At 38.3% G+C, this 16889-nt stretch overlaps 1 protein-coding gene across 3 annotated transcripts in view; it reads left to right on the forward strand.

The window, feature by feature from the left end:
* The window catches only part of LOC126428414 (calcium-binding mitochondrial carrier protein Aralar1), a 704653-nt gene that overhangs the window by 619129 nt on the left and 68635 nt on the right, over positions 1–16889 (forward strand). For all 3 annotated transcript variants that reach the window (XM_050090338.1, XM_050090340.1, XM_050090339.1), the window contains 5 exons: positions 2296–2437; positions 7525–7618; positions 9454–9544; positions 10119–10194; positions 14896–15104. In XM_050090338.1, the coding sequence (XP_049946295.1) occupies positions 2296–2437; positions 7525–7618; positions 9454–9544; positions 10119–10194; positions 14896–15104 (612 nt within the window). The remainder of the gene's footprint in view (positions 1–2295; positions 2438–7524; positions 7619–9453; positions 9545–10118; positions 10195–14895; positions 15105–16889) is intronic.

Raw genomic sequence — 16889 nt, forward strand, 5'->3', positions numbered from 1 at the left:
AGTTAGCAAAGCCTGACACTCGCATTGGCGGGAAAGGAGTGTTACTTACTTTGCGGCGGTTAGATTCATCTCATTGCCAGGCGCAGCACTTCACGAGGTCACACGTGGAGCATTGGATCTCGAATATTGTCTGTGTTGTTGACTTCACACTTTGTATTTGTCTTTAAAGTGACCTTACATGATGATGAGAGTGTTTTGTTTTTAACAATAGTGATTCAGAATGTGATAAACAAAGTTCTAGTTTTGTAATCTGTGATGGTAAATTACTTGTTTTGTTAAATTTTTTCTGTAGGTGCATGTATCATCTGTTGCACAGCAGAAAGCTAATTTTTATGATTCATGCTAAGGAGAAGACATGTCTGATGATGAAGTGTCAGCGAGCCCTCAAGATGAAACTGATTATATTGATACTGTATCAGAAATCCCCCCGTCACAATCTATCAGTGTGCCTCTTTCAACTGGCGGGTGGACAGATGATGACACTACTGCTCCACAGCTTCAAGTTCTTGAAGCATTGTGCAGAATTCACATTCAGACTGACCAGAACTTTTCTCTGTTTGATTGTTTTCCTACTTTTTTCGTGAAAACTGCTGAAGATGGTAAAATGAGAGACAAATTGCTATGACATAATAACTATTAACGAGCTAAATACAATAGCAAACCTCAAGTGGTAATCAGTTTGGCATAAGTGGGGTACTGTGAAACTTGGTAAAGTGTTTAGCTTTTTTGGTGTGTCTTTACATAATTCCTAGTTGAAAACTGAAATTGACCACCTATTGGTCCACAAATTCCATACTGCAAATCTCCTTTGCAGGAAAATTCACCAATCGATTGTTTTCTGTCAATCCTGTGAATTTTAAGTCTCACAGATAATACTACTTTTATTTTTTAAAAATTAAGGTAGGCATGATCCCACTCACGAGGTGAGAACATCTTCAGTAGATTCGTTACACAAACTGAAAGAGTGTACAAACGAGCAGAAAATCACACTATAGATGAAGGAATTTGCCTTTTCATGGCAGAGTGGATTTCAAGGTCTACGTGAAAAATAAGCCTACCAAATATAGCATAAATTTTTTTATGTTACATAAAAGTGGAATTAGGTACCTTTAAAAATGTGAAATATATTCTGGTAGTCAGGCAAATGCTAATAACATCATTTTGCATGTGGTAACTGTCTCTGTGAAAGTTTCTATAATAAAGGCTACATTGGCCCGGATCTTCTCGATCATTAATGGAAAAACAAAACTAAGGCAGTGAGTACATAATGAAAAATAGAAAAGGGTTGCTACAGATCTAGTGGCCCGGAGACTGTAAAAAAAAGAACTCGTTTTATAGACGAGCCCATTTGCTGTTTGTGAAATGGAAGGTCACTAGGGATGTACTTATTTTTATAATAAAACATAGAATGTCAGCGTAAAGTGTCAATGTCAGAACGAAGCTAGGATTTATTGGGAAGATGAAAGCTGATTGCAGTTTGGATTACAATAAAGTGGTGGAAGAAAGATTACCCCCCAACCCCCCTCCCAAGATGGTGCTTGCAAATTCGTATGTTTTACATAAAAGGTGGAGGCCTGCTAATAGTTAATTAATGAATTTTCAGAGGCTTTGGTGGAGGAAGGTAGTCTTCTTGAATCAGCTTCCATCCAAAAACAATTCACCTATAAATAGACTCAGTGAAAGATGCTTTTGTAGATCGATTCCAGCTTCAGAAAAGTCAAAATGAGCCCAGAGGAGATGATGCATGGTCTGTGCAGAAAGAAGCCACAAAATTTCTGGCAAAGTGGCAAAGAGAGATACCAGATACTGTTGTGAAAACTGTGATATAGGGCTTTGTTTTCCAGAAAGCATCAAAATTTCTCACACCAAAGCAAATATAACTAAACGATTTCCAATGAAGAAAACCATATTTCCAAACGTTTAGTACCAACAAATTCTAATCTTATCTCTGTTAGAGAAATTAAGATGAAAAAAATTTGTTTTCGAAAACACATTTTCATTTCAATAGATAAAAAAAATTGTCATTGATATAAGTCTACCTTTTTTTTTTTTTTTTTTTTTTTTTTTTTTTTTTTTTTAAGCATTTCATAGAAAAAAAGGCCCGGATTTCAAATGCAATAAATTGATCTAAATTCTTTACAGTAGAACCTCCTATACTAAGCTCAGAAAAACTGTGAAAAATGTGCTGTATCAGCTGGCTGAACAACCTTAGCCACACAGACCTCAAAATGTTAATAGCAGCGTTATCTAGATTTTGAATAAAGTTTATTGATTGTTGTTTTGCTCTGTTTGTAGGCTGCAGGTGGTGGCAGTGGTGGTCACCGAGTTAGCTTCCCGTTCTTCATGGCTTTCAATTCTCTATTAAACAATATGGAACTTATCAAGCGCATATATCTCAATGCGACAGGTGGACACCGCAATGTGGAGGTAACAAAAGGTACGGAGCTGCTGTTTTTGCAACCGTACAAAAGGTACGGAGCTGCTGTTTTTGCAACCGTAGTTGTAGCTAATAGATCAATTGCTACTCAGAACCTCAACAGTAATTTGAAGTGCGTATGCCTACATTTTTTTCATTATGAATTCATTCCCACATTACTTTTATATTGGGCATGCAGCTTTGCCTTTTTCGAAACAAATATCACAGAACTACTTCTGGTTGGTCTTGTACAAGGAGTGATCAAGTAATGAGAATTAAAGATTGTTATAACAGGTGATGAAATATGGGTATATGGGTATGATGTTGAAACCGAGGCCCAACTGTCCAATGGAAACTGCCTGAAGAGCAGTCAAAAAAAGAAAGTCCAATAAGATGTGAAGGTTCTTCTTATTGTTTTCTTCAATTACAATAGGATAGAGCATCATTAGTTCTTGCCTTACAGTCACACAATTAGGAATTTTACTTTGAAGTTATGTGCCGTTTGCTTGAAGCAATCCAAAGAAAATGACCAGAACTGTGGAAAAATCACTAGTGGAAATTGCATCACAATAATGCTCCCTCTTGCACCTCAGTTCTTGTTTGTGATTTTTTGACAAAAAACAAAACCGTTATGTTGTCTTGTCCACCATATTCGGTGGGCATCGCCACATTCTACGTCTTTCTATTCCTGAGGCTGAAGAGAATCATGAAATGACATTGTTTTGCCACCATTGATCAGATAAAAACAGAATCGTGGAAGCATCTGAACACCACAACAAGAAGTGAGTTCCAGAAGTGCTTCTAAGAGTGGAAAAAGCACTGTCACAAGTGTATTACATCTGAGGGGGATTACTTTGAAGGGGACAAAGTTGATGTTGATGGAAAAAAAACAAACATCTTCAAGGAAAACACTTCTTGATCACAGCTCGTGTATACCCCAAAATTGATTTTGAAAACGCAGTTATAGCTGCGAGATTTCATCTTCCAGAATTGATGTAATGTAATTTTGTAATTCCATTCCTTTGTCACATAATTTTAAACCCCATATGAACTTTACTATTTGTTTCTTTTTTCTTTATATCATTCTTTTTCCACTTGAAATCTTTGTTCATGTGTTTTTAATTAATTTTATGTATTAATTTCAATTGAATTCCTTTTGTTTCATTACCCTATTTTTTCGTCAACATTATTGTGTTCATTATATCTATTTCTCATTTTGTTTGAATTTTGTTTTTGTTTAGAAACCCGTCTTTCATTTCAATTTTCATCTGCATTATTTTTTCTGTAGTGTAATGAGTATTTAGGTTATGTTTTAAATATTTGTATGACATTACCATGTAAAAAAAATTGCACATCTGCTAACAAAAACATACTTTTTACACCATTGCACAAATATAAATGGATTATTTCTTCTTTTGTTTTTTAACTGATAGATTGAATTTTTGAAATAATTGAATATTATAATAGATAAATATAGTTAAACCTATAGTCACAAAAATTCTGAAAGAAAAAAGAATGATATAAAGAAAAATGAAGTTAATCAAAATTCATATGGTAGTTAAAATTATGTGACAAAGGAATGGAATAAAAAAATTAGATCTGAACCAATTAATTGAATAAAGATAATGATCAAAATCATTTCAATAGACATTTAAAACAAAAAACAAAAAAAACACCTAATGCACTAATTCGAACCCACAGCCTCCTACATGTGAAGCTGTCATTCTGTCCATTACACCACACAATCAGACCATGTAATGCAACATTTTTAATACTATTGAGTGACACACAAAATTACGGATTTTTATTTTATTTTTTTCCATTACTCGCAAGTGAGGGCCCACCAGGATGAATGCCTGCAGTGTGTGATACCTGGGATCTTAACCTACATCACGATAGGGTTGTCAGGATAATCTTGGCAGAAATTCAGATCCAGACGGTTTGCGGCTTCAGAAGTGAAGTTTTATTGACCCCAAACCTATTCTCTAAGGGGCACAGATGTGTTGCATTCTGCAGTATCAGAGGGCTGCCACAGGCAAAGGGATGTATTGCCTGAAAAAGTGGAGGAGCCAGAAAACACGTCCAGTGAGCGGGGGAGCTGACAGGCAAGAGATTGACCCAGTGGTACTGAAGCACTCTCGCCAGTTAGCTCCGTGACCCCCAAGTGACCATTTCTGGCCATTTTATTGGCTAGTCAAGGGGCACTTGGTATGCCCCTTGGTTAGCAGTACTGACATAAAAGCACCCTACGGTCACCAGTGTTTGCTGTGAAAGCCCACATGAACTGAGTGTGGGGTAGCTGCTTCTCTGGCAGCATCCGGTGCTGCACCACCTGAGGCTCAGCCATGGTTCTAACATGGAGACACAGTTCCAGATGCATGAAATGTAAAAGTTGAAAGAAAGAGAAATTATCCGTCAATCCTTTCATTAATCCCTCAGTGTGACTGCTCACCGTGCACTCTCGGAACTGGATTACCGTGTCTGATCTATCGGCAGGGTTAGATGTTCTCTAGTTGCCTCCACATGGGAATGTGGAAGTGAGCTTGAGTACCATCACTTAGTAGTCACATTACCATTCGTGTCACCAAAGGCATGTCTTCCAGCAGGGGAGGTAGGATCACCCACAAAAAGTGCAGGCATTGTGGAAGAATGGCTGGTCCCATGATGCACACATCCAGACTGGACCAGCTTCGCTCCCATCATACAACAGGGATTCTCCATAGCCCACAGGTGGATGTTGTGAAGGGTGACAATATCACCCCTCATACAGCCAGTCTCATCTGTGAATGGGACGGACATCAGAAACCCCAGCACGGTAGTGGTTTATGTGATAAACCAGCAACCAAACAGTCGATGCAGAGGCAAATCTGTAGCTAATAAGGCGTGCATACATTGTCAGTGATACAGATAGTCGCAGTAAGTGTTGTTGTGGAGAATGTCCCATACAGTCGTCTGTCTTACTGCATGCTGATGGGCTGTCTGCCTTGTGCTGAAGTGGGGTCGTACTCTACAGTGTTTTAACACCTATTCCTCCAGGGCCTCAGTATGAGAAAAAGTTTCCCTCGTCTTCAATGTGCTGCTCAAATAGACAAAAATTCACTTATAATTCTCAATTTTTTGTAGACCATCAGTTTCAGCATCTCTTTGAACACAGTTTAATGCTGAAACATTACTGTACACACATACTGCGCACTTGCATATTTCGAGATATGAGCAATGTGTACTATTCGTGACAGTTAATGGTTGCCATTTGCTGTGTTATACAGTTTTCTATTGACCAGAAACAGTTGCAAATCCTTATCCCTAAGAAATAATGTAGATACATATCACTTCTCACTGTGATTTAAACAGTTCTGTTTGCAAGAAAAGAAAGTGTGTAATACCTTTCCCGAGGTGTATTAAAAAAGTATTGATCATAGTTCTTTCTGGTGTAAACCAGTGAAATGTAGGAGACTTTCTCAGTGGAGATGTGGGGCAGGACATTAGTGTGCAGGTGCGAAATTTTCTTGACAGCAGAAAGTGTCAGTCACTGGTAGTCAGCCTATGAGAGAGGACATGTAGTGATCGCCTATTCAGATTCCAGTAAGTGGTAACATGATGGAACAAATTGAGCAACAATATTGCCTCAAATTTTGGCAAAAACATGGTGATACCAGAGTGGAAACCATTTCCAAGATCCAACAGGCTTTTGGGAACGATGGTATGAGCAACGTGTGGATAAAGGAGTGGCACTACATGGCTAAACAGCAGCGGACAATGAACCGCATTCAGGCAGACCCACACCAAGTGTAAATAACAATGTTAGTAAGCAAGTGTGCAATTTGATGATGAATGGCCATTGTATCGCAGTGTGAGAACTTAACAGAGGAGATAGGGGTAAGTGTTGCGTTGGTAGCTTCAGTTTTGACCAACAATTTGCAAATGAGGAATGTGTCCACAAAATTCATATCGAAACTGCTGACAATGTAGGAGAAGCAATGCCATCTGAAACCTGTGTATCACATAGTGGACAAAGTAAAAAATAATCCCAACACTTGTAACACCACAATGTCAGGTGATGAAATGTAAGTTTATGGGTACCACCCAGAAGCAGAGGTGCAGTTATTGCAGTGGATATAACCAACATCACAGAGATTTAAAAAAAAAAAAAAAAAAAAAAAAAAAAAAAAAAAAAAAGACAGTAAGTCCGCAACATTGTCAAGGCCAGGATGGTGGAACATAACTATGCACCATAAGGCCAAACTAGATCCTTCTTCATCTTCACGATGGTGAGCACAAAAGTCAAGATTTGTCGGCAGAAAAAACTTGGCAGCTTCATCACGATAACACAGCCTCCCATTCTGCACATCTGATTCAGACTTTCTTTGCCATACACAATGTTTCCTTGATTAATCAGGCTCCCTACGTTCTCAAGACGGCTCTGTGTGATTTTTGTCTATTTTCCAAGCTGAAAGTGCCTCTGTGAGGAACACAATTTGCATCAGGAGAAGATACCCTGCAGAATGTGAAGACCCAGCTGATCACCATTCAAAAAGACAAATTCCATAAGTGTTGCCAATAAAGGGAGGCGTTCTGGGAGAAGTCTGTGCATTACCAAGGAAACTACTTTGAAGGGAATTAGGGTTCTGTACCTCCAAATCTATAAATATATTTCTTCCTGACAAAGCTACATTACTTTTTGAACACGTCTTGTGTTAGCCTTGCTCTCTCTGCTAACTATGACTTCTTACCATTAGGTTTTAGTTCAGTTGCACTGTTTCTCTTCTTTGCATAAATGTTTAGAATATTAGTTTCAACGCTAGACCAAACATTAATAATTCATAAGAGCTTTCAAATACAACTTTCTCTCTCCTCTTTCTTTCTTCAGTTAGTAGATGCCAGTAGCCACAAGCAAGTGGCATAATATAATATTTTTCAAAGCTGAGATTTTATAAAGTTGGCAAAGGATGTATTTAGCTATCAGAAACAATTTTCACCTCAAACTCAATCTCTCCCTAATAATTCACCAATATATGTGTTACCTATCATTATTATGACCACGACTGCCCTTTTATGTGGTGTAACCTTTGTAATTAGTTAACTACTCCTTTGTTTCATTACTGTTGCAGAGGAGTTTCTGCATTCTGCCCAAATGATGTCTCAGATAACACCACTTGAAGTTGACATCCTGTTCTTGCTTTGTGATCTCCTCCATCAAACAGGGTAAGTTATTTTCACCAGTATATCGTAGCTTTTGGCTAGTTTGCCAAATAATGATTAGATATTGCGCTTTTTACAGTGTGTTTGTAGTAACTGATTATGTTCTCTCAAGTTCATAAGTAGTGTTAACATGTTGTCTGCATTCAAGAAAAATTCATGCTAAAGCAGGTTATATACTGAAATGTGATACACGCTTCCAAGCATCCTTTAGAACAGTTTTCACCCCATGTGCCTTGTGATAACCAGTTTTGCTTTTTCCTGGCCGACGGCATGAGGTTAAAGAAAAGAATATAAAAACAGAGTTATTACTTTCCTTTGTTTAATTTTGAACATTTATGAGAGAATGTGTCTCTTCGACTAACAAAGGGTCGTTCATTTTCTTTGTTTCTTGCTTACTTGGAAAATCAGTTATTTGCCAGCAAGACCTGGGGAGTGGGAGGAGCATCGTCAATGGTTTGGGTGATTATTATTATATTCTTATCTCTTCTTCCGCGCATCCTACTTCTTAATTTATTAACTATACTGTTGGAAGAACAATAAATGAAACCTCTTTGAACATGAATTTTACTTACAATACTGTAGTTTGAATCTGTTATTCCTTCACTGCTTGTCTGTTGCCATATTTACACGAATATAAATCTGTGTGATTGTAGGGAATGCCACACAAATAAATGTGCACAGAATTGGTGTTATAGTAGTTGTTACGGGACATTAAGAGATTTTGGGTTGTGTAGTCTTTTTGTTGACTATTTTGGAATTAATTTAGTGGATGCTGGATAAAATACCAAGGCTAATAAAACAAAAGTTTTTTTTGTGGGATTGTACTGCACTCCAAAGAAAAATACTGGTGAACTTCAATATTTTCCGTTTATTAACTCTTGTGCTCGTCAACTTATGAACAGAAATATACCAGGTGAGAACATTTTGGAAGTAATACTCTAGTTATTTTAAGCATTGGTAACATGGCTTTGTTTTCAGACTTAGAAGTAAAGTACGTTACTTGCTTGTGTAATTGTTTTAATTTGCATATCCTAAACAACTCAGAATTTTAACTAATAATTTAACTGTGTTTTCATGCTGTATGCATTTAGTTTTCCCACAAACCTTGTAATATTTAAAGCTTGTTTTTAGACACAGTTCCCAGAATTTAGAAACACTTGGAAGAGGAGTGAAGAGATAGGAGATACTGTGTGCGGTGTGCTCACGCTGTCTAAATTCAGAAATAGTTTATTATAAGTTAGTAATAATTTTGCTTTTCAGGATGTTATGTTTACCAACAAATGGTTAATATATGAACTATAGCAAAAGTAGCTACACAAAGCTCAATAAAGGTAAGATAATAGGTACAATTAGATATGACTTTATTTATATATAAATTTTTTGCTTTTACTTTTGTGTGCACATTCAAAATGCAATGAAATACAGAGAAATAACTTCTTGAATTCAGACATTGCATCAAAATACAGATAACTGGACGTAATTAATCAGTTTCTCTGTTCTGAAATGGCACCGCTGATGATTGCTTGTACTATATCTGCAAAAGTGTCTGTATTTCTTGACCAGCAAAAAAAAAAAAAAAAAAAAAAAAGTTCAGCATCCACTTTCATATATGTATAATGTAATTGTGTAATATAGTTATCAGTAGAGCATTCGATCTGGCAGATGACCGAATTATATTCTTGTAAATATGGTCACCTTTTGCTATTCCCCTATTATTTCTCGCTCATACATTGCAAGCTCAGTTTCTTTTAATATCCTATTCTTTATTAACTTTTGACTGCAGCGGAGAGAGAAGACCTGGCTAATTCAGTTTTTGCGCTACCAATCTTAATTTTCAGGAGGATCGTGTACAACGACCTGCAGGCGATAGCTCCCGAACAGTATTTCAAGCAAATCACAAAACGGCTGGCTGAGATCAAGGCTGTGTCGGTGAGTTGGATACTGCTGATGCTGCTGCAATGACCCACTCTGGGGAGAGAGGAGGAAAGAGGGAGAAGTTCAAAGAAAGAGAGAGAGGCAGCATCCCTGTCAGCACTGCGGCACTAGTGAGCTCTGATCCTGTGTGAATCTTGACCCGGCCGTGTGTCACATTTGCTTTCTTTCCCTTAACCTGTTTTCTGACTGTATGTGCATTAAAGGCTTCACGAGTGATGAATGTAGGTTCCTAAGGCGGGAAGTGAGCGCGGGAGAGTTCCGCTTTAGCCTTGCCGCACAGAGGAAGGACGGGACTGCTGGGCGTGTATTACAGGTCCGCAGGCTGCACGCGTAAGGTTTGGGAGCTTTTCCCATTCACAGAAAAAGGAAAAAAGAAAAAAAATCGCTAACTGTAAGCTTTCATGTTGCTGCAATATTTTGTCCCTACACAGCTGTAAATATGAACAAAAACTTGTTCACCGTTATTTTTTTAGCTGTTAGTGGGCAGTGGCATGAAATGTGTGGTACTAGAAGTGGACAATCTTTATCGAGTTTATTAATAAGTCTGACCTCTTCCTTTTCCTTGCAGTCACCAGAGGAGAGAGGCATCGTCATCCAAATTCTTGAAAGCGTCTACAGGTTTACACTCGGATCCGTTGGTGGTGGTGAGTGACAATGTTTTTAATTGTAATACAATTTTCTTGTGAGCAATACCCTTCCAAATTCCATTGATGTTCGTACCGTTTAGGGTTCCATAACTCTACTGGTAAAAACGGAACCCTTATTGTGTCACTTTGTCGTCTGTCTGTTAAAAAACCTTTTTCTCGAGAACAGGTAGATGTATCAAGTTGAAATTTGTCACATACTAAGGTCTGTGGTCCCTTGGTGTGTAAAAAAAATTAAAGCTTTTAAGGCAATGCAATCAAAAAATATGGACATTTATGTCACATAGTTTGATACTCACAAACTCACTAATCAAATTTGTGGGGTACTTCCTGTTGACCTAGACTCACGAAATTTGGCAAGAAGCAAGGTTTCACGGTGCAACTATAGGGAAAAATCTGAAAATTGTTAATTTGTAATTATATCACACTGAAAAATATTTCTGTCTTCTTTTGTTATCTGACTTTAAACTTAAAACATTCTCAAAAGTCTCTGCTTTGCCGTGACTGACTTTCCAGTATCAATATCGATAACAGGCAAAACTCCCAGGCCGGAGGAATGGTCTGTATACATAATTACGTTTGTACAGGACCCTAAGTGTGCAAGTTCTACTTGCACCTGACTGACACGATAGTATTGAGTCTGTGCGATAACCGACACTTAAAGTCGCAAAGATTCATTACTTTTTGTACTGTACTGTGCATTTCAGGCACTAACAACACCTGATATGGAACCCGTGTTGTGTGATATGATAAAACACACATACACTGTCCAGTCACATTAATGTGACCACCTGTCAAATGCCTGAATACCGTATTTACTCGAATCTAAGCCGCACCTTTTTTTCCGGTTTTTGTAATCCAAAAAACCACCTGCGGCTTAGAATCGAGTGCAAAGTAAGCGGAAGTTCTGAAATATGTTGGCAGGTGCCACCACAACTAACTTCTGCCGTCGAATATATGTAGCACTACACAGGCATGCTTTACAGGCACAAAGATAAATACTGGCGCCAAAACCTCTGCGTCAGTAAATAAATTTAAAAAAAAGGGGAAGACGAGCTTTTTTTTCCGCCCCGAATTTCGACCACTGCATTTTCATACATTATCCAACGAAGTAAATACAAACTCCGTATTGTTCATCTTCGAATGTAGCAGCTTTTCAATGTACTACGAAAATCCGACTGGCAAGACCGTTTGCGATGTTTGTCAGTATGGCCAATTCTAAGTTCTGATTTTTTCTCTACCTGTGAGAAGAGATGGTTGCTAATGGGAACTTTTGTGAATTCTGAATCACATGCAGTATTCTCTTCACCATAAGAATAATATGAATATAAACATTTTGCCATGTATTCTTTCGTGTTTGCTGCTATCTCATTTAAATCATGTCTGCCTAATAAACTACAAAACTAGAGTGAGACAACACAAACGCGGAAGTATACACATGTCATGTTCATATTCGTATTATTCTTATGCCTAATAGTGATATAGTCAGAAATGAAGCACGGCAATTGACTAGATTTTTAAATCTAAGATGACTCTAATTTCTGTGCAGAAAATAATGTACTAAAGAGGCGTCTGCAAATATTTTCAAACGGAGAAAAATTTTCGCTAAACTCTCGTTCAGAACATCTTCTATCATACGCAGTTTATTATTTGGTTCTTGTTGATCATTAGCAAAGAAAGCAGCAGTGTAAATAACAACAAATAGCAGTCTCTTGCCATTGTTTCGCTACTGAGACAATTACTCTCTATTTTTTTTTATTGTAAGCGGCGGTAGCAGGCACAAAAGCAAACCATGCCGCGAGCGGCAACAGGTTGTGAACATTCATTATCGGAATGCGACAAACAATGCATGACACAGTACAGTAATGCATTTTCAGCTTAGAGTGACGAAAACACCTATAACAAAGAGAACGGCAATTATCAGATCAAAGAAAAATAAGCAATCAATTCAAACCAGACGAAGCACGTGAAAAACGAAGGGTACGCGCATAAATAAGGACGGAGCGCCTGACGCATAGTAATGGCTACCTGGTAAAGCTTAACTGCTAAGCTTACGGCTCGAACCAAACTACTGCAGCTGTATCGTCATTCATTCGACCTGAATTCTATCTCATATTACAATGGACCAACTTTGTTTCGATTTGGAGGTGCGGCCTAAAACTTTTCTCTCCCCTTGAATTTCGAGTCTCAAATTTTAGCTGCGGCTTAGATTCGGGAAATTATTTTTTCCTTTATTTCGAGTCTCATTTTTCAGGTGCGGCTTAGATTCGAGTGCGGCTTAGATTCGAGTAAATATGGTAACCACCTTTTGTAGCACAGACCACTGTGAGATGTGCAGGAAGAGTGTCAGCGAAGTTACCGACAGGGGTGTGGAGCCACCTCCAATTCGTGCGCCACAGATAGCTCTGCTAGGTTTCTGGTTGAGGACCCACGCCGTGAACAGCCTGTTTGATGTGGTCCCACAGATTCTCGATTGGGTTTAAATCCAGGAAGTTCGGTGAGCAGGGTACACAGTAAACTCATACTGATGCTCTTCGAACCATGCGCGTACACTGCAAGCTCTGCGCCATGTTGTATTGTCTTGCTGGTAGATGTCATTGTGCTGAGGAAAAACAAACAGCATTTAGAAGTGGACATGGTCCCCAAGGATAGATGCATATATGTGTTGATCCATTGTGCCATGCAGGATGATGAGATCACCCAGGAAATGCCCTCCGGCCTGGACTCTTCCAGCAATTGCTGCCAGGTGTTCAGACATTTCATGCCATACACATCAACGGCTATGGAGCATAAAACGTGATTAATCTGAAAAGGCCACCTTTTGCCACTCACTGGACGTGCAGTTGTGGTATTGGAGTGCAAATTCCACCTTCTGTCGTCCATGAACAGCAGTCGGCAAGGGTGCGTGGATCGTGGACAGTTTACAAACTTAGCCATTTGAGAAATGCGTCCACACTTGTCCCGAAAAAGTCAGTGATCTTGCCCTTTTGGATGTCAGATAAATTGCTCTGTTTCCACTTTACAACAATGATTGCATTGTTTTTCACGTCTCGCCTGTATGCTTTATATGCTTTCCACTCCTAGTGCTGTCATCTGTCACCTGTGAGTGGTTATTGCCAGTTGATGTGGAGTGTGGGCAGTGGTCACATTAATGTGACTGGACCTTTTATTTGTGACTGAAGGGATGTTCTGTTATATTTTGATGAAAATTCCTGGATGGAACAATACATAAAATAAGGGAATAACAACCACTTACCTATAGCAAACTCATGTGTGTAGCCACGGGAGTGCATTTGTGTGTGTGCGTGTGTGTGTGTGTGTGTGTGTGTGTGTGTGTGTGTGTGTGTGTGTGTGAAAATGCAAGAGTTTGGAAGCTAGTGTGAATACTATTTTCTGTTATGTTTGTCTATGTGGCTCACATCAGTCTATTATAAGTGAGTTGCCTCTCTTATTTTATGTACTGTTGTTTTTTTTTTTTTTTTGTGATACTGATATTGTAGGTTTTTTGTTAACTAATGATAAATTGTTGTGACAAGCTAATGCTATTCACTTACAGAAGTACCCTACTATTCAACTCACATCTGTCCTGTCTGAAGACGATATTTGAAGAAAGCATCAAGGCATCGGTGCCTGATACCTGCTGATAAGTCCATTTGCCCATCCTCATCTTCACTGAGTAGGTCATGATGAGATTCTTGGGTTTGGTTTTAGCATGTGAAGTGTCAGCTGATGAAAAATTTTAACTACGCTCTACTCAGCTTCATGAGGCCCTGTGAATACAGCATTGACAGGTTTTTCACAACATTTTTAGTGATGACTTTGTCATTTACTGAAATATTATTTGTGCAAGTGGAACTGATCATTTGATTAGACATAGTAAATTACAGTATGTAAGTCACGTTGGGTAGACATTGGAAATCACGTTTGGTGCCTTTTTGCGTGAGTCATTCTTGTGCACTGTGAACTTTGCTCATAGGCACATGGTAGCAATTGATATCTTCGTGAGAAACTATATGTTACAACAATAGTTCTTCGTACATCATGAAGTGTATTTTTATAAAACCCTATTATATGGATATTAGAATGACTCCATGCTTTATCACTTTGTTTCCTGAAGTTTGTTATTGATCATGTCCCAAAAAGCATTATTTGTGACTGAGTGTTTGTGTCAGGTAAGCTTGCAGTTAACATGGTGTTAACGCTGGTTTCATGAAAAGTTATCATATGGAGTAAAAAATTTATTTACCAATCCTTAACTGTCCATAGTGCTCATTCACTAGAAATTTCTATGCAATTTATTGTAGTGGCATCTTGCAAGGCTTACTTATATTCCTTTATCTCCATTTCTGTCATTAATATTTCAAGCTGAAAATCTGATTGTTATTTCTCAGCAAGTTTTAATATTTTCTGTGCCTCATTAGTACCTATTTTGTCTGTGGAAGTACTATTTTATGTACTTCCAGTGTGTTGAACTCGTGGCTAACTATTATGAATCACAGTTGAAACTTCTATTTTGTTAAATGTTGAACAAGTTCTTCATAGAAAGAATCGCATGAAAGGATTTGCATTCTTTATAGCATACTGTTATCGCATTGTCATGTAATATTTAGAATTTATGGACATAACTTTTGGTAGTAAATTAAGGTTAGTAATCTCTTTATGGTTGATAGCTTGACAAATTCAATGTGGTTTTTCTTGCAGCTGTTGGAGCTACAGCAGTCTATCCGATAGACTTGGTGAAGACGCGAATGCAGAACCAGCGCACGGGGTCCTTTATTGGTGAGCTGATGTACAGGAACAGCTTTGACTGCTGCAGGAAGGTTATTCGGCATGAGGGGTTCTTTGGTCTATACAGGGGCCTGGTTCCACAGCTGATGGGTGTGGCTCCTGAGAAGGCCATCAAGCTTACGGTTAATATTTGTTGATACTTCGTATGTTAAGTGGAAGATTAAAAGCATATTTAATCTGTGTGTGTGTGTGTGTGTGTGTGTGTGTGTGTGTGTGTGTGTGTGTGTGTGTGTGTGTGTGTTTTAGCATTGTAACTACCTCTCCTTCACTGTACATATCATGTTAAATCTACTACTTCATTGAGAAGTTGCCTGTGTCATTTGAAAATACCCTATTTTCATTTACTCACTTCTGTGATATGTAATGTTAGTTATGAAATAGGGCACATTATCATGATGAACTTTTGAAGATGTAATGTGTATACTGTTCTCAGTGCACTTGTCACATTAATTCTCTATGGAAGACCGAACTTTCAACAATAACCACCATTGTCTTTGTCCATAATCCAACAGAGTTTCGAAGTAGTTCACCAAATTTACAATCTGGTGTACGTCTAAAAAGGCTGACACACTCTGTTGTAAACAGTCATGGAGTTTTCACAGGTGGATTATACGGTACTGATACCAGAGGAGTTCTTTATCAAATGTCAGAAGACATCACAGAGCTAGTAGTGTTCTGCATCATACTGTAAGCATCATCCTCTTTGCCATCATCAGACAACAGCGCATACTAGCTCTGAATTCCACAATGCTTGTGATTTGAAAATTTCTCTTCATTCCTATTGCCTTGCAACTGTAATTATGTTTCTCCTTTAGGTACTGAACAACCTGCTGCTCCAATTTGTGAAACCTTCCTTGATTTGGCCCCTGGAAGTTTGGCTGTAGAACTGGCAATCATTGATTCATTCTTTGTCTGATGCCACATGCGAACAGTCTTATTTATCAAATTTTCTTCCTGCTGCTCAACTGGTTGTGGACTGCACTTTACGAGTAACTGTTAACTTAAAATTAGGTGTACATAATCGATTCTCACATTTGTCATCAATTTGCTCCACATTCACCACTAACTTCTAGTTATGGGAACAATCAAATGAGAACAGTCAATTCAGTTAGTTGTAGTTTTAGATATTGATCGGATTATTATTTATTCATTTCTTTTGAGTGAAACCAATTTTGGGAGCTACTGATCGAAAACAGTCTCTTCAGTACATTGTAGTTTTTTTGTATTGAGTGAATTGTTCGTTCTTTCTTTTTCTAGTGAAACCAGTCTATATAATAATAATATATTATGTCAAGACCACTTAATAACTTCACATTGCTGGTATTACTGATATCAGCAGTTGATGTATTTTATACAACTAAATGACGTTCAAAGTACATGGCTGGAATTATGTAGATAATGGTGGAACTGTTAGTCAATTGATGACACCTGAGTTAGACATTTGATTGTCAAAACTGGTAATGTGAACACGATGATGAATTCTAGCTATGGAAATTCCTGGATGAAACAATATGTAAAATAAGGGAAAGCTCACTCTCTCCTACAGTGGACTAATGCATGGAGAACAGAGATGCATAACAGGAAACGGCACTAACACAAGCTTTCAAGTGCTAGTTTTTTCTTTAGCAAAAGTACACTCATTCACATCCACAACCAAACGGACACCCAAATGTGCTCTCCCATGGCCATGACAAGACTGATTATTGAAAGCAGTTGCCGGAGCTGATGGAGGTGTGGAGGGGGTAGCGGGAAAGAGGCAGGTCTTCGGGACAGATGACTGGCTCCGTGGCAAAACAATGAGATGAAAGGGGTGGAGAGGGTAGAACAAAAAGAGATATATAGGAAGAGGGAGGGGGAGGAATGGACTGGAGAAACAAGGGAGGGGCAGCATGGAAATTCTGTTTATG

Source organism: Schistocerca serialis, chromosome 12 (assembly GCF_023864345.2).
Source record: "Schistocerca serialis cubense isolate TAMUIC-IGC-003099 chromosome 12, iqSchSeri2.2, whole genome shotgun sequence".
Taxonomy (NCBI): Eukaryota; Metazoa; Arthropoda; class Insecta; order Orthoptera; family Acrididae; genus Schistocerca; species Schistocerca serialis.